The sequence below is a fragment of the Phocoena phocoena genome, chromosome 3 (assembly GCF_963924675.1).
Source record: "Phocoena phocoena chromosome 3, mPhoPho1.1, whole genome shotgun sequence".
Lineage (NCBI taxonomy): Eukaryota > Metazoa > Chordata > Mammalia > Artiodactyla > Phocoenidae > Phocoena > Phocoena phocoena.
Genome location: NC_089221.1, coordinates 1255311 through 1278162, shown reverse-complemented (window position 1 = coordinate 1278162; position 22852 = coordinate 1255311). Strand labels below are relative to the sequence as shown.

General features: G+C 62.0%; 1 protein-coding gene across 1 annotated transcript; it reads left to right on the top strand.

Annotated features, from left to right (window-relative positions):
- Nucleotides 1-528: 528 nt before the first annotated feature.
- On the top strand, nucleotides 529-4629 carry IRX4 (iroquois homeobox 4). Its single transcript, XM_065875001.1, has 5 exons — nucleotides 529-573; nucleotides 1054-1305; nucleotides 2400-2512; nucleotides 3060-3388; nucleotides 3800-4629. Exons 1-5 carry the CDS (start codon nucleotides 529-531, stop codon nucleotides 4627-4629), a joined length of 1569 nt encoding a protein of 522 aa, XP_065731073.1.
- The last annotated feature ends 18223 nt before the right edge of the window (nucleotides 4630-22852 follow it).

The following is a 22852-nucleotide window of genomic DNA, read 5'->3' as shown; positions in this document are numbered from 1 at the left end:
CCTCCCCTCCTCTGTGACTAAGGAGAAACACGGTTCGTCGGGGCGCCATTGACTCCGCGGATGAAATTCATTTGTTACAGCCGTGCGCCCTCCGCCCGGGGCTGCGCGGCCGAGCGACCCACGCGTCTGCCGCCCGGCCGGGCTGCGCGGAGTGGGGCTGACGTCAGAGCCTCCGCCGCTTAAAGCCGCGCGCCGCTGACTTGACGGATTCGCACGACTCATTGTTTTTTTTTTTTTTTTTTCCTTTTTTACAAAATATGTATTTGTGTCGCCGCTGCGAGGCCGGTCGGTCCCAGAGCCCCCTGGAGGCTCCGGACTGTGAAGCTAAAAGGATCTACGCGTCCGTCGCGGCTCCCTTTCCTACCCAGTTAGAAAAGTTTGCGGAGCGCGTGTCTGAATTAACCCGCTCTTCTGCTTTGCCCGCCCAGCGCCTAGAAGCCGGCGGCCCCGGAGCAGTGGCCGCGCCACGCCGTCCCCCTCGCGCAGGACCTCGCCGGCCCCGCCCGTCGACCCCGGGCCGCGCCCGCCATGTCCTACCCGCAGTTTGGGTACCCCTACTCCTCGGCACCCCAGGTAAGGGGGCCCCGCTAGGCCAGCAACTCGCTGTCGCCTCGCAGTGAGCAGGGTCTGTGCCACGTACCCCTCGCGCCCGACCCGGGGGAGGGCAGAGGCGCTGAGGAAATCCGACCGGCAGGGCCCCATATCCCGCTTCGTTTGTCCTCCACGCCCTCCTGGGCTCTGAGGCTGCGCCCCCGGGGAGCCCAGCGACCCGGGATAGACGTGTACAAGAGGGCGTGAGCCCTGCGGCCTTGGAAACCAACACCCCACCCCCTCCACCCCGGGGAGGGCCAGGTCGGGCTGGGCCCCGTGTGGCTGGAGGAGGCCAGGAGCACAAGCTCGCCACGGGAAGGAACGCGCGGCCCGCTGTGGATGGCGGGAGCACCGAGGACACGGGGTGCGCGCTCCTGGGCTGCATGTGGGGCGGACTGAGGCCCAGGGCAGCAGCCTCGCGCCCGGGGGCCCCGCCCTTCCTCGCGGCCCCTCTCTCCGCAGTTCCTGATGGCCACCAACTCCCTGAGCACGTGCTGCGAATCCGGTGGCCGCACGCTGGCCGACTCCAGGCCGTCTGCCTCAGCCCAGGCGCCCGTCTACTGCCCGGTCTACGAGAGCCGGCTGCTGGCCACCGCGCGCCACGAGCTGAACTCGGCGGCGGCGCTTGGCGTCTATGGGGGCCCCTACGGCGGCTCGCAGGGCTACGGCAACTACGTGACCTACGGTTCTGAGGCGTCTGCCTTTTACTCGCTGGTAAGGGGAGGGGGTGTTTGTCAAAGCTAATCCCTGCCACGCACGCCCCTACCCCTCGATCTGCCAGACTCACTTTCCCCGCACTCTGGAGGCAAGGGGGTTGGGAGAAGCACACCTTCGACTTTGAGCCGCCTAGCCTGGTCCTTCAGAGCCCCATCATCCCCAGGGTTGGGGTGTCCTGGCAGGTGGGCCATTGTATTTAATGTATTTATTGTTTTCTGCTTGCTATTAAGTTGGGGTCAGATGTCTGGTTCTGTCGGAGCTCGCTCCAGCCTGCTGGGTCCCCTGGGTCCCCTGTCCCTCAGTCCTCCCGGTCGCCCTCTTCCTCCCTCCCCCTCACTTCTCCCCTCCTGTCACCACCCCCGTCCCTCCTTCACCCTCCTCCTCTGCTGTCCTCCAGTCGCTCCCCCCTCATCTCTCCCCCTACCTCCTTGCCTCCCCTTCCATCCCCCACCCTCCCCCTTCCCTCCCCCACCCTCCCCTTCCCTCCCCCACCCTCCCCATCCCCCTTCCCTTCCCCATCCCCCTTCCCTTCCCCATCCCCCTTCCCTCCCCCATCCTCCCCCTTCCCTCCCCCATCCTCCCCCTTCCCTCCCCCATCCTCCCCCTTCCCTCCCCCATCCCTTCTTCCCTCCCCATTCCCCCTTCCCTCCCCATTCCCCCTTCCCTCCCCCCATCCTCCCCTTCCCTCCCCCATCCCCCTTCCCTCCCCATCCCCCTTCCCTCCCCCATCCTCCCCGTCCCTCCCCCATCCTCCCCTTCCCTCCCCCATCCTCCCCGTCCCTCCCCCATTCTCCCCCTTCCCTCCCCCATCCTCCCCGTCCCTCCCCCTATCCTCCCCCCATCCCCCTTCTCCTGTCCCTTATTCCCCCAACACCCCCCAACTCTGCTCCTCCTCACTCCACGTCTTGGGGCTCCTTCGCCGCCTGGGCCCGAGGCAGAGTCTGGGAATGGGTGATGCGGATGGGGGTGGGGAGGATGGGGGCCGGCCCAGTGGTCTGTGGGAGTCAGGCAGGAGCCAGTGATCCTAGGGGAGGGGCTCGAGCTGGGTCGCATCCGGGAAGCTGCGACCCCAGGCTCACCGGCTCCTACAGAACAGCTTCGACTCCAAGGACGCACCGGGATCTGCGCATGCGGGCCTCGCTCCGGCTGCAGCCACAGCCTACTACCCCTACGAGCCGGCGTTGGGCCAGTACCCCTACGACAGGTGAGGGATCTCACCCCTCCTCACTGCCCCTACCCCAACGGAGCACCAGGCCCCGCCCCTACTAGCGCCACGCCCCCACTGAAAGTTTGGGCGGCAGAAGGAGGGGCATTCCTCGGGTCACGTCCCGCTGACCTTGGGTTAGGACCATCCCGGCCTCCTAGCAAGCCGCGCCGCCAGGGTATAAAGGCATCCCATCTCCCCTTCCCCGCCCCCACGCCGTCTGTCCGGACTCCCAAAGCCCTCGCTGCAGTGTGGTTTCCGGGGCCTGATAAAGGAACTCAAAGAGACATAGGTGTACGGAGACAGACGGAGACCTGGCCGGGCCTCGCGCCCGCGCTCCTCCCCCACCCACAGAGACGTCTCTGGCTCCATCTAAGTTTAATCAAATATAAACATTAAAAGGCAGTGCCTGCCTGGGTAAAACCCAGGTCTTGCCACCATAAACACACCTCCACGACCGGGACTGCAGCCGCGTGGGCCTGGCGCTGGCCGCCTGCCCGCGGTGCAGGGGCCGCTGCCGGCGCCCCATTGCGCAGCCTGTCTCCAGGTACGGGACCATGGACAGCGGCACGCGGCGGAAGAACGCCACGCGCGAGACCACCAGCACCCTCAAGGCCTGGCTGCAGGAGCACCGCAAGAACCCCTACCCCACCAAGGGCGAGAAGATCATGCTGGCCATCATCACCAAGATGACCCTCACGCAGGTCTCCACCTGGTTCGCCAACGCGCGCCGGCGCCTCAAGAAGGAGAACAAGATGACGTGGCCGCCGAGGAACAAGTGTGCGGATGAGAAGCGGCCCTACGCGGAGGGCGAGGAGGAAGAGGGGGGCGAGGAGGAAGCCAGGGCGCAGCCCCTCAAGAGCACCAAAGGTGCAGGTGCGTGGCGGGGGGGGTTGGCGATGCGGGGGTGTCGCCTCCCTGTGGCTTCTCGCTGGTTCCTTTCGGAACGGGGCAAACTCCTGGGCCTAGGCGGCAAATTAATGCCCTGGCCCCGAGTGTGCGAGGCCCTGTGCACGAGGGGTCCTGTGGCAGTGAGCTGGGAGCACGCTCAAAGACCCAAAATCACGTTCGAAACACTAGCCCCTGCTGCCTTTGATATGAGGCTGAAATCAGCTAGGTCCGTGTAGGCGTTTGGGAGCCTCTGAGGGGATGGGAGGTAGAATAGAGGCGCAGGTGCTTTGCCTAGCTCCCAGGTGGGCCCGTAACCAGGTCCTTGGAGTGAGGAAGGGCGTTCCGTTAACCTGCCATCCCGTCTCCCTCCACTGGTCACTCTTTATCTCCTGGCAGAGCCCACAGACAAAGAGAAGGATCTGGAGCTCAGCGACTTGGACGACTTCGACCCCCTGGAGGGGGAGCCCCCAGAGTGCGAGCTGAAGCCGCCCTTCCAACCCCTGGATGGAGGCCTGGATCGAGTCCCCACCGTGCCAGACGGCCCCAGCGCCCCAGGGAAGGAGGCTCCGGGCGCCCTCCGGATGCCCCTGGCCGCCGGGGGTGGGGCCACTCTGGAACAGGACCTGGAGAGGGCCCGGAGCTGCCTCCGGAGCACGGCGGCTCGGCCGGAGCACCAGGCGGGCGCGGGCGCGGGGGTTGGCCCGCAGGCCTGCGAGCCTAAGCTGGGCTTTGCTCCAGCGGGGGCGTCGGCGGGCCTCGAGGCCAAGCCGCGCATCTGGTCCCTGGCACACACGGCCACCGCGGCCGCCGCCACCGCCCTCGGCCAGACTGAGTTTCCCTCGTGCATGCTCAAGCGCCGTGGCCCCGCTGGCCCTGCGGCCCCCTCCTCGGCGCCCGCCTCCTCCTCGCCTGCGGCCCCGGCTCCCGCCGGTGCCCTGGACAGGCACCAGGACTCCCCGGTAACCAGTCTCAGAAACTGGGTGGACGGGGTCTTCCACGACCCCATCCTCAGACACAGCACTTTGAACCAGGCCTGGGCCACCGCCAAGGGCGCCCTCCTGGACCCGGGGCCGCTGGGCCGCTCGCTGGGGGGGGGCGCCAACGTGCTGACGACGCCCCTGGCGCGCTCCTTCCCGCCCGCCGCGCCCCAAGACGCCCCCGCCTCCGGCGCAGCCAAGGAGCTGCTGGCCACGCCCAAGGCCGGCGGCAAGCCCTTCTGCGCCTAGCTGGCCGCCTGCCTGGGCGAGGAGGCAGCCGGCGCTCGGGCTGCAGGCTCCAACTCTTTTTCTACCGAGTTTCCAAAGTGAGGCAAGAGCTCGGCAAAGCTCAGGTCGCCAACCCACCCTGGAGGGAGGATCTGAACTCGGGCTCCCGGGGCCACGGACAAGCCCCCGGAGCGCCGGGACAGGAGTCCGCCCGGCCGTGCCAAGCTCGGGGACCGAGCAGGATAGGGCTGCTGTCAGAGCAGCAGGGAAACACCCTGAAGCAAAAAGTTTACGTGCAAAAGTTTACACACAGAAGACGTTTCCGTTCCGAGGCCTGTCTGTGTACCTGTCTGCTTTGGGTTGAGGCTTTGCCGCCGTTCCTTGTGAAGAGTCCTCAGCCTGCCGGCCTTCCGATTCCATCCTCAGCGTATACTTTTCACCAACAACACTTCCACCGAGTTTACACTATTGCACACAACTCGATAAAATTATGTTTTTTTTAATGTATGTTCACACCGATAATTGCCTGCTTCAGAGGCTGATATAACAAAACCAATAAAACCGAGTGATGGTGTTTGCATTGCAAAATGAACGCATTTGAAACCTAGGGATTTGGAAACTTGGAAGAGGAAAGCTGCCCATCCCCGAGGGCAGGAGTGGGGAGGGCTGCTGACGCAGAATTGTCACTGGAGTTGCTTGCAGAGCCCAAGACTTAAAGCCATTGTTTTAAAAAGATAGTCACAGTAAACTTACAGGATTCTGTTGAATTCCCGAATAGAAGGCGATGAGAGACCCCAAACTCTTCAACTCTCTCCCATTGCCAGACTCCAGAATTTTGAGAAAGTAAAAGTTTCTTTGGCTAGATACGAATAACCTTTAAACTTCCAAGTTCCCTGGAACTGTGCCCTGGTGGGGAAGGGATGCGGGGCCGTCACTGCCCTCGGCCTCTCCTGGGCGGGAGCGAGGTGCCCTCCTTGACGCTGCGGCCTCCTAACTCCGCCTCCGGGGGGGGAGGGGCGGGAACCTGCCAAGATGCTCTCAGCCTGTGAGTGCGGCTCAGGGAGAGGGAAGAGCTTAGCAGGCCGAAGACCCCAGGCGGGGCTGCAAGGAAGGGCCTAGGGGTGGTGCGGGAGGACGTGAGCCTCTCCGGCCTCCCGTAGGGTTCTGTGGACCCCTGGCTTCGCCCAGAAACCCGGTTCCCCCACCACGGCAGAGCCCAGCTCGCTGGCAGCCAGAAGGTCTGATCTGGAGGAAAATCGCTGGCTTCCTCCCCACGGTGGATTCTGCGCAGTTCCCCGACCCCCCCACAGGCTTCTGCCCCCGCCCCCGCAGCCCGCGCAAACGCCCCTCGAGGGCGGCAGGCGAGCGTGAACTGGACTCAGCGCGGTCCGCTAGCCTGCAAGCCCTCTGCTTAAGGCTGTACTGGGCCTCACAGAAGCCGAGGTGCCCGGAGGAAGGACGGGCCGCCAGGCAGGAGCCTGCAAGGGTGGAGTGGCCCGAGGGTACAGCGCAGCGACAAGGAGGTGGTGGCCTTTGGTCCGTACGCGGACAGACTGACAGCCGCAGAGACGCCAGCTGAAGACAGGAGTCGCCTGGCGGGCCGGCGGGCAGCCTTCGAGGGACATGGGAGGCCCGGGCTTTCTTTTGCGATGGGCTGGGTGGTACTGGACTGGGGCCCCGTGGATCCCGGTCCACTGGGAAAGGTCAGGGCGGCCGGAGCGCTGGAAAGCGGGCCCGATGGGCCGGGCGTTGGGGTGACTTCACCACCTGGGACAGGGGAACGGCGAGGGGCACCCTTGAGCGATGGGCCCCTGATGGCCGGACCTCGGCGGCCCCGACTCTGAGTGGTGGGACCTCGAAGCCCAGTCCTCGAGCGGAGAGAGCGGGCGCGGACCCTGCGCCCCGCCGGCCGCGCGGTAATTGGATTGTATCCGCCCGCGCGCTGTCACAGTATTGACTTTCGCTCTCTTGGATGATATTATCGGGATTCGGAAGCTCGCCGCTGATGTGTCTGTCAAAAGGCTGCGGCGGGAGGCCCCGGCCTGGCGAGCAAGCATCACCAAGATAATTTGAAGTGAAATTTTCATTTTGACAGTAAACCCCTCAATTTCTAAAGGCTCCGCGCTCCGAGAGCTCGCTGGCAGGGGGAGGCTTTGAAGAAAGCCCACGTCTTAGACTGAAAAGGGCAAAAGAACTCGAATTAGTTGTAATAGATAAAAGGGCAAAAATAAAGAGTCAAGGGTACTTGACAGTAATAGCGAAAGTGGAGTCTCGGGGGAGACGCTGCGGCCGAGGCTGGGACGCCAGGAATTTTAATGCGCGGAGGACTGCCGCCTTGCGCCCCCGAGCCCTAGACAAAGCCAGGCATTTTGAGCAAAACAAGGCTTGGACGCAGGCGGCTTGGTTAGGCGGGAGAGGGGCTGCGGGGCCAGAAAGCCCAGGAACCCCAGGCTGCGGGCCCCGGGTGGCAGGGCGCGCGGCTGGGCGCGAGCTGCAGGCCAGGCTGCGTCTGACTGCGGATCCTTCCGGAGCGGGACCTTCCCGGATTCGGCCCCCCATACCCGCTTCCCCGGCCCAGACGGCTCCTGCTGCCCTAGCCTGTTGCCCTCGGGACCGCAGGCGCCTGGCAACGCCAGGGCGCAGAGGCCCTCCTGTCCGCGCAGCATCCCACCCTGCAGGAGCCCCCAAGTCTTGGTGGAAATGACTGACCGAAAGGTTTCGTTGGATTAAACTGAAAAGCTGTGTGAAATAAAGACATCAAGTGCAGAGGAGGGGTTCAGCCGCATCCCAGGGGCGACTCGCCCAAAAGGACGCCCCCAGAGCTGAGACCGTCACTTCGACCCGCACCCCTGACCTTGGGGGCTCACTCTGGAAGGGTCACTGTGGGAACTCCTACCCACCCTCTGGCTGATCTTCAGAGCAGGGGTCGGGGGAACCCCAAGGCGAGGGAGGTGGGGGGCGGGAATGAATTTTAGGAGTGGCCGCTGCGGGGGAAAGGTCGCTGTCGGTGGGGTGAGGGCCCACTTTCCTCCCAGGGAGGCTGTCAGAGAGGAGCGCGGGGGACCGATGCTCTCAGCCACTCAGGCGTGGCAAATTCAAACACACCAAGGAGGGGATGCTAAATTAACGGCGCTCTTTACATAGAGCCCAAATAAGACTAATCAGCGGCGCGTTACTTTTCATTAAGCGAGTCTGACAGCGACATATCCAGACCCGACAGGGGAACAGGCGCGGGAAATATACGGTTCTCCCGCCGGCAGGGCTAAGATAATTCCTTAAGCGCCATTAACAGCTCTTAGCCGCAGGAAATGGTCTCCCAGAAAACGTCTCCAGATCTAAAAGCTTTATCGACCCTCCAACCGCCACTGATGATTCCATTTTTTTTCTTTCTTCTTTTCCTTTCCTTTTTTCCTTTATTTTTTTTTAAACTAAAGGGAGAGACATCCAGAAAGGTAATGGAGTTTGACACGACACCTTCTTAACTAGAGAGAGACGCAGGGAAGCCAGCCCTTAAATGATATTTAAAAGGCACCCAATTAAGATTTAAAGTGGTCCTCTCCTGAGATTATGCACGGATTTATGCCACCTACTTTCGCTGGGCTCGCTTGCCTGCGCTGCAGACGGCCTGGGCCCCTCTCTCCCTCTTCCCTCCTAGCCATCTCTCTCTCTCTCTGTCTCTCTCCATCCTCCGTCTCCATTTCTGCCTGTCTACCTCTCTCTGCGCGTCTCACTCGCTCCCAAAGAGAACAGAAGAGGGAGAAGCAACAAGATCTTCTAAGGCTCTTTCCTTCCCAGCGGAAGGATTCTTCTTCGGTCGGTCGCGCGCTGAGGCGGGCAAGCCCTCCCAAAGCAGGTGACAGCGGATTGAGAGAAACTGAGCCTGACTCCACCCCCCACCCCGCGCAGGCTGCTGGTCACCTGGGGCAGCCTCTATAGTGGCGGGGCGGGGCCCAGGCTGCAGGCGCTGGCAGGTCCACCTTGCCCACAGTGGATGGGCCTCCAAGCAAAGGGGCAGCCCAGGCGGGGGTGGGGTATTAATATCAGAGGAGAAGCTGGGGGCGACCCTCAAACCCCCGCAGTCTTTGGAGCCTGTGCGGTTATGGCGGAGGGATCCCCACTCTCGCACTGCGCACTCACGGTCCACGTCCTTAATGCAGCTCTTCGAGAGAGCCCAGACGGGTCAGACCTCTCCCTCGCCGTGATGCAGGACAGGGCGCTTGTGCCATTGGTGCCACTGAGCTGAAGAGGCGGGAAAGCCCCCTCCCCAGGGTCATATCCTGGGAAAGCAGCAAAGCCCAGGGAAGGAAACAACCATGACCTTTGCACCTGACCCTAGGCTCAGGCCCTATAGGAAGGAAAGCAGCAATGAGACCTGGAGGGGGAGAGGCAGGGGGCAAGGAGCTCGGGGAGAGGAGTGGGGGAGAGGGAGGGGGAGGGAGGGAGAGGGGAAGGGTAGAGGGGGAGGGAGACGGGGGAGAGTGGGAGGGGAGAGGGAGGGGGGGAGAGGGGAGGGGGAGGGGCGAAGGGGAGAGACAGGGGAAGGGGGAGGAAGAGGATGGAAGGTACAGAGGGGGAGGGGAGGGCTGCAGGGGAGGGAGGGGAGGGGAAGGCCAGCAGGGAGTGGGGGGCAGAGGGAAGAAGAAACCTAGTGGAAGGTGAGGGGACTGCCTTCCAACATCAACTTTCTGAAGAACTATTTGTGGAAAAAAATGCCTTGTGCCAAGATGACTGTGGCTCATGGGTGAAGGCGTCGGGTTTATCTGAATCCAGGGACCAGATAGCCCCCCACCCCCCACCCCACACACACACACTTTTCTGCTGAGGTGGGATCAGCTCTTCGCAGGTTCTCAGACCTCGGCCAAGCCCACTCAGGACCTTAAGGAGCAAAGCGGGAGGCCCATCTCACCAGCCAGGGGTCAGGGGAGGCTCAACAACCCCCACCCCAGGTCTGGCGACGTCTGAACAGCAAGGGTGGAATTCGGGGCGCAGGAGCTCCACCTGGTAAGAGCCTTGGTGACTTGAGCTGAACCCACAGTGTAGGAAGGCTCTGAACACCCAGAGCAAGCATTAGACGGAGGACGGTGTTTCCAAGCTCCTCCTGGACCCTCGCCCGAGCAGGGCACTGAGGCAGCTTCCCAGCCTGTCACGGTTCTGTGTCTGCTGCAGGGACGTGGTCGTCCCGGGGGCCCTCCCAGAATAGGAGCTGGATTTCCACATGAGCCCTGATTCCCACTGCCCTTCTGGTGGAGGTGTAGACCAGACTCTGTCACCTCAGGGCGATATCGTACCAGTCATGACAGAGAGAGTGAGATGGGGCCTCCGAAAGGGCAGCAGGCTATCGGCCGAGCATCTTATACCTTTTGGCTTCTTGAGTCCTTGCGCTATTTTCAGTGCGTCATCGTTCTGTTCGTTATCTCATCAAACCAGTGAAGGACAAACTGATGAAGTCGTGTGCACCACTTCTGCGCGAAGCTGCATCTCCCACTGGCCTGGGGCTTGTGGTGGGCACGCGAGGCCCCAGAGGGGCTGAGGCTGCCTGCCCGGGGCCAGCAGATGGTTCAGGGGACACCACAGCCGCAGCTGGGGGAGAGCAGAGGGTCCGGCACACGCCCCTCTCTTGTTCCTCCTTTACTGCTTCCCTGGCTGTGCTGAGCTGGGGGACCCTCAGCTGGCCCGGGCTTGGGGCTTAGTGAGAGGTGAGATTTTGACAGAGCAAGTGGGGGGGCGGGCATCAAAAGCTGAGGGAGGGGCCGGTCCAGAGGCCAGGGCACCGGAAGGGACAGTGCTCATTTTAACCAGGGACACGGGTCAGGCGGAGTCAGGGGCAGCAACATCAAGGGGCCAGGTTGGGGAAAGCCTGGGGCGGGTCAGTGAGCAGGGTCATCACGTCCAGTCCTTTGCGGCCCCCATCCCAGGGCTGGAAGCCCCCAGGTTGCCTGGGCAGGGCTGGTGTAGGCAGGTAGGGGCTGCTCACGTGGATCTGTGAAGCTCCCGGCTTGGGGTGGCCAAGGATTGAAGGAAAATGTCCAGTAGCCCACGAAAAGGCGGGCAGAGGGAGCAAAGCACAGGACAGGAGGAAACGTGGCTTCTATGTGACAATTTTACGTCTCTTAGGGTCCTAAGAGGACACGGCAGGGAGGACTCCTGTGTCGGGAAGACTCGCATATAAACCAGGAAAATTAGGAGCATTTCTTGAAATAGACAAACGGAACCACGGGCGCACGTGAACACTTGGTGCTACAGGCATAGCTCTCCCTCCTCTTAGGATGGCCTGGGAGGACGGAGCTCGCTTGGTGAGGCTGCTGCCCCTGAAGTGCCCGTGGCCTGTGCGTCCCCAGTCGCATGTGGCATGTGGGGAGAGGCGCGGAGTGACTGGAGGGCAGGATGGAAGGGTCCCGGCGCCTTTGGCTGAGGAGCTGTGGCTGGACAAAGCAGCAGCTCCGGGGAAGCTCTGGGTCACTACGATGGGCTGGTGGGAGGGGGTAGCCCTGGAGGAAGTGACCGCCTACTTCACACGTGCGTGCACACACGATCACGTATAGTATATGCACTCACCCACACGGGCACACAGGCACATGCGAGGTTACGGAGGCTCCCACGGTCACAGGCTGGTGCGGCCTGTGAAGCAGGCACTCTGGGGCACAGGCAGCGGCTCCCTCACGGCAGGACAGATGGGGTGGAAGGGGCACGGGGCCTCGGGGGGGCTCAGAGATGGCCTGGACGGGAAGTGGGCACCGCTGCACCTAAAGAGGGCGCTGTCTGGGGGAGGACGGAGGAGAGGCCTGTGCAGTGCGGCGCTGTCACGGGCGCCCTGGGGGTGCACATCTGGAGAAGTGTCCACCCTCTGAGCAGGGTGGGGTAGTCGAGCTATGGGGGACGGAAAAGGAGGCAGTTCATCCTCGGCCAGTGCCGTGGGACGTGGGCAAGGGGCCCCAGCCCACCCTCAAGGAGCTCAGCCCTGTCCTCCAGCCAGCCAGGGGCCCCACCCACACGGCCTTCCTGTCCCCAGATGGCCATGCCCTGGACGCGCACTCCTGGGGTTGGAGCAATGCCCTCCGGGCCCCACCCGGCCCCGGGACCCCCACTGCCGCACTCCTGCCTAAGACCAGTGCAAGCCCCAGACCCCAACCCGGTACCAGAGGACATGCTTCTGTCAAGAGGCAGGATGCCGGGCCCCCCTGCTGCCCTTCCTGCCCCTGGAGGCCAGCAGTGCGTTCACGGGGCCTCACGCATCACACAGGGGACTGCCATTCACCGGCAGACGGCAAACGGGACCTAATTAATGAATTTGATGATGGAAACTCCGGTTTCTTGGAACGTTAGCCCAAGTTCAAGACCGTCAGCCTGAACACCAAGTCCAGCTTTGCCGCAGCCCTCGCCTGGGACAAGAGCATCATTTATGCTTCTCGGGCAAGTAGGTGGAGCCCCGCCTCCGTGAAGGTGGCTCACGGCGTCTCTGGGCCGAGGATGTGCTGCGCTGGGGACAGACCCTGCTGGGGTGGGCAGTCGGCACGGATGCACACACGTTGTCATGGGCCCCCCTCTGGGCCTTCAGAGTCCTTTGCAGGGGCAGTGGGTTCACCTCTGCTTCCATCGGTCTGTGGGTCTCTGCTGGACACTCCTGTCTGTCCGGGAGGATGAGATGAAGCTTCTGGGTGCCTCTGTGGTGGCCCCATCTTGGTGAACATGTGGCCCTGAAGGGGGAGGCAGTCTCTGAGGACCGGGAGAGCCTCAAAATTTAGGGGCCACCCTGGCCTGCCTAGCTGGCACTTGTGTAGTGAGAACTGGTTGTGTGCACGGTTAGACGTGCGAGACCATCCCGGGCTGCTGGGGTGAGGGGCCACGCCAGGTCCTGAGTGCAGGCTCTGCCCTGGCTGGGTCCCGGGGGAAGGACGGAGCCACAGCTGCGCCCCTCCGGCCGGCCCACAGGACCCAGGAAATCTCCCCCCGGGGCCCTGGCGGTAGGGATGCGGGCCTAGCAGCGCCTCCTTCCCCTCTGGCCTCAGGAGTGTCTCCTCTCCAGCCCGCAGACCTCACTCCGCCGGCTTGGGGTGGAGAGGGAGTCAAGTACTCACACTCCTGTTTTCTGTCTTTCCAGCAATAAACTAGCCTAGGATTTCCCACCCATGGGGACTCCCAGGCTGATCCACGGGACGGGGGACCGCACCACCAGGCCACCATCCAGGCGGGGCCATGCACGCATGGCGGGGGCGCCCAGAGCCTAGGGTTCACCTGCCAATTCTGCATTCCTCGACGGCCTGGTGAGAGGGGACAGAGGAGGCCGCCTCCCCGGAGCCCAGGTCCTTCCCCTTATCTTGGTTCCTGCACCCACTGCCTATGGAGGACACAGACTGGGGGTTATCTTCACCAGCAAGGGCGCTGCAGGGGTGCCGGGAGCGGTGGGGTGTGTGTGCACAGCTGTCTGACTCATCACCGTCCGTTCCAGAGAGCCCCTACCTTCTCTCTAGCCTCACGAGCCGTGTGGTCATTTTGCTTTCCTTCACACGCTTCTGGAAATCAGAGCCCATTCATTTCACTCCTCCGCTTTCAAGTACAAAATAAGTTATTATCCTTGACATTGAACATTTTCTTCCCTCAATGGGTGTAACGTCCTTGCTTTGAATATCTTTGATACAGACATACCTACTTAAGGAAATATAAAAATCTATGTATTCGGGAAATGGAAAAAAGAGGTAGATCCTCTTGTTCCCGGATGCATCCTTACCTGCCATTGAGCTCATTTTAAAATGCTGTCCTTGCGTTTAAAATAGCTTTTTTTTTTTTTTTTTTGCGGTACGCAGGCCTCTCACTGCTGTGGCCTCTCCCGTTGCGGAGCACAGGCTCCGGACACGCAGGCTCAGCGGCCGTGGCTCACGGGCCCAACCGCTCTGCAGCACGTGGGATCTTCCCGGACCGGAGCACAAACCCGCGTCCCCTGCATAGGCAGGCGGACTCCCAACCACTGCGCCACCAGGGAAGCCCCTAAACTAGCTTTTGATTTACCGAAACCTGAACCACAGAAAAGGGGGTTAGTCCGCACTTTCACTGCATCCTCGTCCATCTTTTACCAGCACAGAGGCATGCCAGGCGCCGCCCTGCGCCCGACCCCACTGGGAACCCCTGTGGCTGGTTCTTGAACCCAGAGGGTGGGGGCCTTGTTGGGCAGTGAAACTGCAGGATCCTGAGATTACATCCTTTGTGAAGGGGTGTGAGATACAAATCAATAAACAGATACTTACGTATAAAAGCAACACATCATTTAAGTATGGGGGTAAATGTAGAGAAGGGAGACGTGGTCCTATGGGCATTTTCTAGACGGTCGTGGTAAGACAAGTTCCGGCTGTGTCGTCACAGCTTTGCTCTGAGACAGTATACTTCTGCTTTTATTTTGCACACTGCCTGATTTCTCACTCCATCCAGGAAACAAGAAGCGACCGAAGCAGAGACATGGAGAGGAGCCCACATGGTCACCCTGGACCTGTTGTCAGCGTGGCCCCTGGGCCTGGGCATAAACCCCTCAGCTTCAGGGGCCGCCCCCTCGTCAAGGCTGCTCTGACACTGGACGTAACCCACGTGTTCCCTGTAAAGTGACACCAGCAGTTCACAGCACGGCATGCCACCCTCCTGGGATCTCAGCCAGGCAGGTGTGTAGGGCGGGAACCAGGGGCCACCAGACTGCGGCGACCTGTGCAGCCCCAGAGTCACCACCGCTCAGGGCCACAGAGCCCCAGCCTTTGCGCGCCCGAGGGGCTGTCACCTCACCCGGCACGTGAGGCCAGGCTGGGCGTCAGGCCTCGTGGGGGTGTTGGAGCTTTGGGACACGGTGCTTCATGCAAACTGCAGGCAGGGCCCATTAGACCCAGAGGGTCTACTGTGAGAACGTCTCCAGGGAAACAGGAGGGGAGGGGGAGCGGCCTCATACTTGGGGAGCCCAGGCGCCTGCGCCCCCCGAACCCGGGCTGGACGGTGTGCTGCCGTTTGTGCCCACCAGCCCCTGAAGGGTCCAGGTGGCCATGCTCCTGAGAGGGTGGGAAAGCAGAAAGGAAGGAAGAAAGCCTCGATTTCCAGAGGCCAGGGGAGGGAGAGACGGCAGGCTGTGACACCCAACAAGTCAGGACTGGGCCACGGAGGGGAGGTCTGCAGTGTCCGGGGCTGACGGAAGACCCCACCACCACCCACTCCCAGCTTCTCCCACCTTCTAGAAAGCGTGAATTCCTCCTTTATGCCCCGGATCCACGTAATGACCATCACAGTGGCTCATCCAGGGCTCATCCAGGGACAGAAGCTCCAGGACAGAAATCTAGTGAGCTTCCCGACCTGATGAGATCGAAAGGCATTAACGACCCCCCACTGCCGTGGGAGACGCAGCGCTGGTCGGTTTTGCTCAGGGTAACAAAATAAGCACTCGCTATCACCTGTGGTCATCGGGAGCCTGGTGCCTGTTCACAGGGAGGCTCCGATGACCAGGGGCTGCTGCGCTCTCCAGGGCACAGGGACCGGGCTCCAAGGGCCCCCGGCGCCACAATCCCGTCCTGGAGGTCGTAAAGGCCCGAGAGCGTCTGTGTCGGCCTGAAAGAAGCCCTTATCGCCAGTAAGCAAAAGGTCACAATTCCTGGAAACCAGAGTCACGGGCTGCGCCTGGTGCAGGCCAGCCAGCTCTCGATGCAGCTGGACTGTCAGCCCTGCGGGGCCCCTGACGTGGAACGCCTGGTATTGGGAGGAGCCAGGAGGGCAGAAGCCAGCAGGATGAGAGACTGAGTCCTCCTACATGCTGGGCATTTCTCCCCATCATCCGCCGTCCACCCTCTCCTTCCCCGAAAGAACCTGTATCCCTCTCACCTCCCATCGTGGTGAAACCCAGAAACAAGCTCACATCCCAGGAGGGCCCCGGGTCAGGTGCACACTTGACCCCGGAGGATGGCTGTGCACCCGGGAGAACTGTGAGACTCTACAATCACTGCCCGAAGCCCGGGAACGTGCAGGGCGGGATCCTGAGGGCGCCGGGCCGGGCTGGAAGGCGTGCAGCGGTGGTTCAGGGCACGTTTACGGGTGTGGCTGCCTGATGCTGTGTCCTGGCCTCCTAGCATCGGTTTGAGCAGCTGACAGCGACTCCGAGTCGTAACCGGCTGGTGGAAACATGGCCCGGATGGCTGCCGGCATGAAATGACATCAGAGCACGGGCAGGAAAGGACCCCAACGTTTAGGGAGACAGGAATGGGGCAGGGGTGGAGGCATCGTGTGTGATCGCTTCACCCACTGCCTGTTTCCCTCCGTCCAGAGAGCGCCCTTCCATGAGGCTGTGAAGAGTCACGGACGGAGAGAGAACCCCCGTTGTCCACGCCTCTGCCACGGCTGCTCTCCGCAGGCCGCCAGTGACCGTGAGAGATGCTGCCACCAGCCGGGCCCCATCCGACAGGGAGCGGGTCCCAGAGTAGCCGGGGCCAAGGGCGGGTCTTGGCCACGAGAAATGGGGTGGATGTAGCAGGGCTGCCCAAACACAGCCTGGGCCACAAAGATCCTTGACGCTACCGGTGAATCTTGGCCTTCTTAGGACTCAAATACACACCAACTCAAATCTTACTTGATTTGTGTAATGAAAGGGACAAACGCAGAAACAACACAAAACAACCTGCAGGTCTGACCATCGAGGCTGAACTTGAATCTCAGCCCCCTGACCAGCCCCACTTGAGTCAGTTCAGGGGCCCAGAGCCCATTACACAGAGGGGACACTGGGTCCCCCAGAGTGGACACTACCAGAAATTTCTACAGCAAGTCTCCCTCCTAGCCTTCCCGCAAGGGATCCTCCAGGGCCCATTACCAGGGAGGACACACCCAGGCCTCCTGGTGATTTCTAGGTGGTTGGTCCGAACCGACACTAATTCCTGGGAACCCAGGAGGCAAGGCGGCCGCATCCAGGGGCTCCAGGGGCTCCAGGGGCAGGTGCGTGGTGTGTGGGCCGCAGCCAGGCTTCTCACTCTGGCCTGCTCACCCCTGAACCCGCCATGAAGTCACTCCCTGGGCTGCAGAATGCAGACATTGCAGAGTCCCCAGCAAGGGCTGAGAAGGTCAGAACGGCCAAGGGGGAGACGGGGAGCTGCTTTTTCCCACCAAAATGTAACCCGAGGTCTTCCAATGTCGTCCTGTGGTTGGAGGACCTACCAAGACCAGCCACCGCCAAGATGTTGAGAGATGCGGGCGGTGATCACAACCAAACACCCAGCCACCTCCCCCGTGGCCTGGGAGGAAGACAGGGGATTGTCACGAACCCAGGAGGCCCGTGACCCCAACTGCAGCTGACCGTCCAGAGGCACTTTCTGCAGTGGAAAAAAATCAACGCATCCCCCGTTCCCCAAATGTAGCTAAGATCTGGGAGCCCATTTCTCTCTCTACCAGTTGGTAAAGCCCACGCACACATGTTCCCCTGGAGAGAGCAGCTATGTCATAAAGCCTGTGTGTCACCTGGGGACCACTGCAGCTCTCCAGCCCGGTTATAGCCTGGTCCACCTGCGATGGCCCCCAGTGCGCTGGGGTCCCCGTTCACTAGGCCTCAAGGGATGTGGGCCCCGCACACGGGGAGGCAGAGAGGACAAAGCCCGAGTCAGGAGGTTCTCCAGGCGTTTCGGACTCCCCTGTCCAGTGGTTAAAGTCACAGCAACCTGATACTCCAATAAGGGGGTGGCCTGTTTGGAGATGGGTCTTTAAAGAGGGAATCAACTTAAAATGAGGTCACTGGAGGGGGGGGCCTAGTCAAAGGCGGCTAGATCTTTATAAGCAGAGGAGGTGAGGACACGGGGAGAAGACAGCCGTCCACACACCAGGAAAGAGGCCTCAGAGGGAACAGCCCCGCCAGCAGTCTCGGATCCCAGCCTCCAGGACAGGGGACAATAAACGCCTGTTGTTTTAAGCCCCCCAGTTTGTGGCACTCTGTTGCAGTCGCCCCAGGAGCCTAATAGAGGGGCCGTGTGGATGGTAGAACCTGTGGAGCTCTGCCTCTGAGGCTGTGACTTTCCTGCGACACTGGAGTAGACCTGAACTTGTGCGCTTAGCAGGAAGCGGCTTCACCGGGTCCATCTCACTCTCTCGATCCCTCTTCGCTGACATTCATGTAAATGAAACAACACCAGGGCACCGTGCGGACGAGAACGGGAGAGAAATACGGGAGAAGAACAAGGAGAAAACAAAAGAGAAACACACTCACAGATACAGGGAGCAGACGAGTGGTGACCAATGGGGAGAGGGAATGGGGAGGGGAGGGGATGGGGAGATTAAGAGGCACAAACTACTATGGATGAAATAAATACGCTGCAAGTACGTGAGGAGAGGCAGTGCTGCTGTGAGCCCCACTGCTACACAGCTTAGAAGTAGCGGGGACTTAATCCCCTGGTGCCAAGGTGGGAGTACACCGGTCGGTGCCTTCCCTGATTCTCTGACCCAAACGTTAAGGGGTGGGGGGACCGGCAGCGAATCTTCCTCCTAAATTAGTCCAGGCCGAGAATCAGCCACGCGATGCCTGGACACAAGCTCCCTGGACGCACACAGGCCCCCCGCCAGAGCACACCACTGTGTCTGCGGTCGAGGCCACCAGACTAGAGGAGGTGGGCCTCGGCACGTCCGTCCCTCGGCTCAGGTACCCTCGGGGCCATCCTGTGAGGGCGCTGCCCCGCCAGGGACGCAGGATCCCGGACACACAGGGCGAGGGTCTGTCCCGGGGACTGGGTGAACGCACCCACTCCCACATTTCAGTGAAAAACAAGGCTGGGGTGCGGGCGAGCCCCTGCGTCCCACCTGGGGACGCTGGGACCGTGTGGTTAGGAGAGAGACCCTGGAGGACGGAGCAGCCGTCACGAGACTTCTCGATTCACGGCGGGGACGGGATGAGGGCTCCTGTGACAGGGGGCGTGAGACGGGGTCCTCGGGAGCCCCTCAGCCAGGGTTAGTGGTCCCTGCAGCCTCTCTTCCTGGACACCTCACGCTCCCACCTAGAGCAAAGTAGAGGTCGCAGGTCAGAGGGCTCAGGGTGGCATTTACCGAGATCAAAGGAAATCTCGGAGAAGCAAACAGCTCTGAATTGAAGAAGCGACTTTGGAATGAAGGTCCCGAGAGAGAGACAGCTTCGGGGCGGGGTGGGGGGGGATGCGATTGCATCGGTGTCCCATGGGGACAAAAGGTGGCCCCTTCCTCCCAGGCAGTTCCCCACCGCTGGGCCTCGCACCCTGGACCTCCAGGCAGAGCCTGGAACCAGCCTGTGAGATGCCGCAGCTAGGGGGCAGGAAGGGGCTTGGGCTGCCGTCAGTACCGCGACCCGCCCGCCCCTGGCTGCACCCGCACCCCCGCCGGCACTGACAGCTCATCAACTCCGCCAAGGACAGATGGCCCCAGGTCACCCTGCAGAAGTGAGATTGTCCGTTGACCTCGCCCACATGACCTCACCATTACTCGTGTCGGAAAGAACTAGGGCATAAATCACGCCCCCTCCGGACCCCGGACCCTCACTACCCCCCCTCCCATGTCCCTCCCAGTTTCTGGCTGAGGGGCAGGGTCTGCGCGGCTGGGCCAGTGACGAATGTCCGGCAGGAAAAGCTCTGAGGCCACGTCCTCGGGCGATGGCGATCCCTCCCCATCTCAGAGCGTTCTTCTGACCGTTACTATGGACACCTCTGCCGAGAGCTGGGAAAACACGAGGGAGTCTAAGAAAATAAAAATCATGTGTGATGCCCTCACTCGGAGCAGAATCTGGGCAAAGTTTTTCCAATTGTTTTTTACGCACATCTTTGCAATTACCTCTCTGTGACGGTGACGAGCCTTTTCAAGAAAATTGACTCCAGGAAGGCAGCTGGTGGCCGACCGTTTCCTAGGACTTGTCCACCCGGCTCTGCCAGCTGCCCTGGGCCTCTCTGTTCTCACCTGGGCGGGGACCGTGAGCGAATCCCAGTGAGTCCTCTGCACTCCTCCCGCCCCACGGGAGCAGCAGCCCCAGCCCTAAGACGGGCAGAGACCCAGTTACCGTCCCCCATGCAGCAGCTCCCTCTCCCCACCCCCTCCCCCCCGCCGGTCCAGTGTCAGGAGCAGCCCCAGGGGTCCGGCATGACTGCGCCTCCTTCAGTGGAAACTCCACGGCATCTGCTGAACCTTGACCATCACCGTGTCCCCCGCCGTCACCCACTGGCTGTGGCAAAAGCCCGACAGATAAGCCACATGGGTGTGCAATGGGGTCAGCCGCATGGGCATCTCAGGACACTGGGGTGGCCCGAATCTGCCCAGCCTTGTTTGGGAGACGGATGGCGTTGCTTCTGATTTACTTTCTTGACTCACAGCGGTGGTTTCGGGGCTGCAGCCAGGACTTGCTTCTCGATGGCCCAGTGCCCGGGGATGCAAGGCGAGGATCGTGGTGGCCGTCCTAGCAGCCCTGTTCGGGGGGGCATGGGCTGACGCCCCCAGGAGGCTTCTGACGCTGCAGCCCTCTTCAGGGGGGCGTTGGCTGTGATGCCCCCAGCATTTCCTTCCTGAATGCCGGCAAAGGCCATCCGTCCACAACCTTCATAACCCTCGAGCCGTCACCTTCTCAGGCCACGGCAACGCCTAATCTCAACCCCCCGCACCCCCGGTGCCACTGCTGCTGCCTGAGGTGCTTCCACACACGGAGGGTCCCTGCCTACTCCCCTCCCTGCACACTGAGGGTCCCCATGCACCCCCCCCGGACACACCGAGGGTCCCCATGCACCGTCCCCCCTGTACACTGTGAGTCCCCATGCACCACCTCCCATGGACACACTGAGGGTCCCCATGCACCGCCCCCACCCCGGACATACTGAGGGTCCCCATGCACCGCCCCCACCCCGGACATACTGAGGATCCCCATGCACCGCGCCCCCCCGGGCACACTGAGGGTCCCCGCCCACTCCCCCCAACACACCGAGGGCCCTCCACCCTCCCCAGCAGCAGGCCCTGGCCCTCCCCGGGTGACGTTCCAGCTCTGAGCTGCCCGCTGCGTGCCGCCGGGGCTGCTCCTGCCACAGCTGTCAGGCCTGGGTCTCTGAAGGCAGAGGAGGCCCTCAGAGTCTGGGGCTTTACTTGGGAACGTGCCCCACAGACGGCTGGGGGCGGGGGAGGGGGAACAGGGCGGAGAGGAAACCAGAGCAGGTGCCCACTGATGGTCCACCCTGGGGTTGCCCAGGCAGCCCATGGCACCCTGTGGAGCCCGATGCACCCAGACCCACCTGCGGGGGCGTGCGGGGGCGGAAGGAAGAAGTGCTTCCCAGGGCACCCAGTCCGGCTTCACAGCGGGAGGAGCCTCCCTGGAGGTTCCTGTGAGGGTGTCCATCCCGGGCCTCGGAGACCCCCACCAGGGAGGGGGGCCCGCGGGACGTGTGTGGGACCCAGGAGGTGTCCCCCCCTCCCCAAGCCTGTCTCCCCATGTGTAGAGCCAGTGTCATCACTTGCGCCCCTGGGTTAGCCGAGTGCGGGCTGAGCCCCAGGCACCTGCCGACCCAGTCCCGGATGTACGTGGGCCCCTCGCCCTCGGCCCCCCCACCCCCTCCCCAGCCACTGGGATGGGCTGGTGACACCGGGACACCCACACCAGCTCCAGTCGGGAGGCAGGGCCTCTGTGCCCCTGCCCGAGCCACAGAAACGGGCACCTTCGTGGAGGGACGCAGGGAGGGCTCCTCTCTCTATGGGAACTCTCTTCTGAGGGGCTCACGCTTCTCCCTTCCAACAAACGAGCCAAAACCCGCATTCTAACCTCACCCCAGCCTCTGCTGGCCCTCCCGTCCCAGCCAAGAGCAGGCGTGTCCACTGACCTCCACAGGGACAGCAAGCAGTTGGAGGTGTCTGTTCTTTGCTACAAATGGGGGCTGGAAGGCCCCGGGTACCTCGAGTCCCGCCCGTGGGGATGCGTCTGCACCTCTGGACGGCCGGGTGCAGTGCTGCAGGGTGAGCGGACCCCTCTGGGCAGCGATGGGCGCTCAGGGCGGACACATCCTACATAGGCTGCGATGCCGCAGTGTCGGCCCCCTAGGGAGCTGGGCCAGGGGGGACGTCAAGGGCACAGCCGTTGTCCACAGCTGCATCGACTCCACAGAAAGGGTGAAACCCAGCCACCGTCCCAGGCGCCCAGAAGCAGCCCGGGCGGGGCCCACTCTCAGAGACCTCGGCAGCCACAGCCCCGAGGGGCGGCCGGGCCAGCAGTGCAGGGAGCCCACAAGGACCGTGTGGGTGACCCCCTGCGGGACGGCACCCGAGGGCCGTGGGGGGCTCCGAGGTGCCCCTAGCCCCCGTGCTCCCCTCTTATTCCTGCGTCTGGAGTCCACAGAGCCATGGCCCGGGTGGGCGTGGGGGGATGCTTTAAAGGACCCTGCAGGTGACAAGTGAAATCTCCAGCTTCTCTGCCTTGGAAATGTCACGTGGGAGCCAGACCTCCACTGTTTAGCACTTAGTTTGCAGATTGATGGTACGCCTTTAGATAAACACAGAGCCGCAGTGCAGTAATTTGTCTTTTTTCTTCCTTTCTGAGTAAGAAGCCTTTCTAGCCAATGAGCTGTTTCACAAGATTCATTTTTATGTAAGAAGAAAGTAAACTATCTCCTCGGTTCCAGTTTCTCGTCTCTCCTGAGCCTCTCCCTCACGTCGGTACAGTCTGGTTCTTAGCGGTCCATCGTTACGGAGGGCTCTGTTTCAAGAACAGCCCCACGTCCACGGCGCTGAGCCTCAGAACTCTGTCCTCCTAAGAATCCAAGAACTGCGACGCCGGCTTGCTTTCCACTTTTCCCGGTCTAGAGGAAGTCTGTGGACCAAGCGATATTTCTAATTCGAGCTTCGTTATGTAGTTATGGTGTGAAACATATTATTTTCCCCTTTATTTTTGCTCTCTCGGTTATGGCAAATTTTATTGCATAAATAAACGTCACATGCCGAACTGCATGCCTCGCAGCCTACACACCAATTAAACCTGAAGTTGACACAGTCCAAGCACAAGTACGTATAATCTGCAAAGTGAAATGGCCACGTATCTGCTCTGCGGTAATCGTCAGTGCCGTTTCGCTACAGGGTGGCTGGAAGTCTGAGTGGCGGGCCCAGCAAGAAGCATTTATGGGCCCCGCGCAGAAAGGCTGGCGGCATGTGGCCTCACCCCCCGGGGGCCAGGGGGCCAGGCACAGGACCACCCAGACCTGACCTGACACAGCTGCCCTGAGGGCCCCACGGGAGAGCTTTGCAGGGGAGGTGGCCGGCCTCAGGCTCCCTAGCG

Excerpts from the sequence above, each read along its gene's own strand:
- IRX4 (XM_065875001.1), top strand. The coding sequence starts at position 529 with ATGTCCTACCCGCAGTTTGGGTACCCCTACTCCTCGGCACCCCAG. Across the intron at positions 574-1,053 it reads CCTACTCCTCGGCACCCCAG|TTCCTGATGGCCACCAACTC; the intron begins GTAAGGGGGCCC and ends CTCTCTCCGCAG. Across the intron at positions 2,513-3,059 it reads GGCCAGTACCCCTACGACAG|GTACGGGACCATGGACAGCG; the intron begins GTGAGGGATCTC and ends GCCTGTCTCCAG.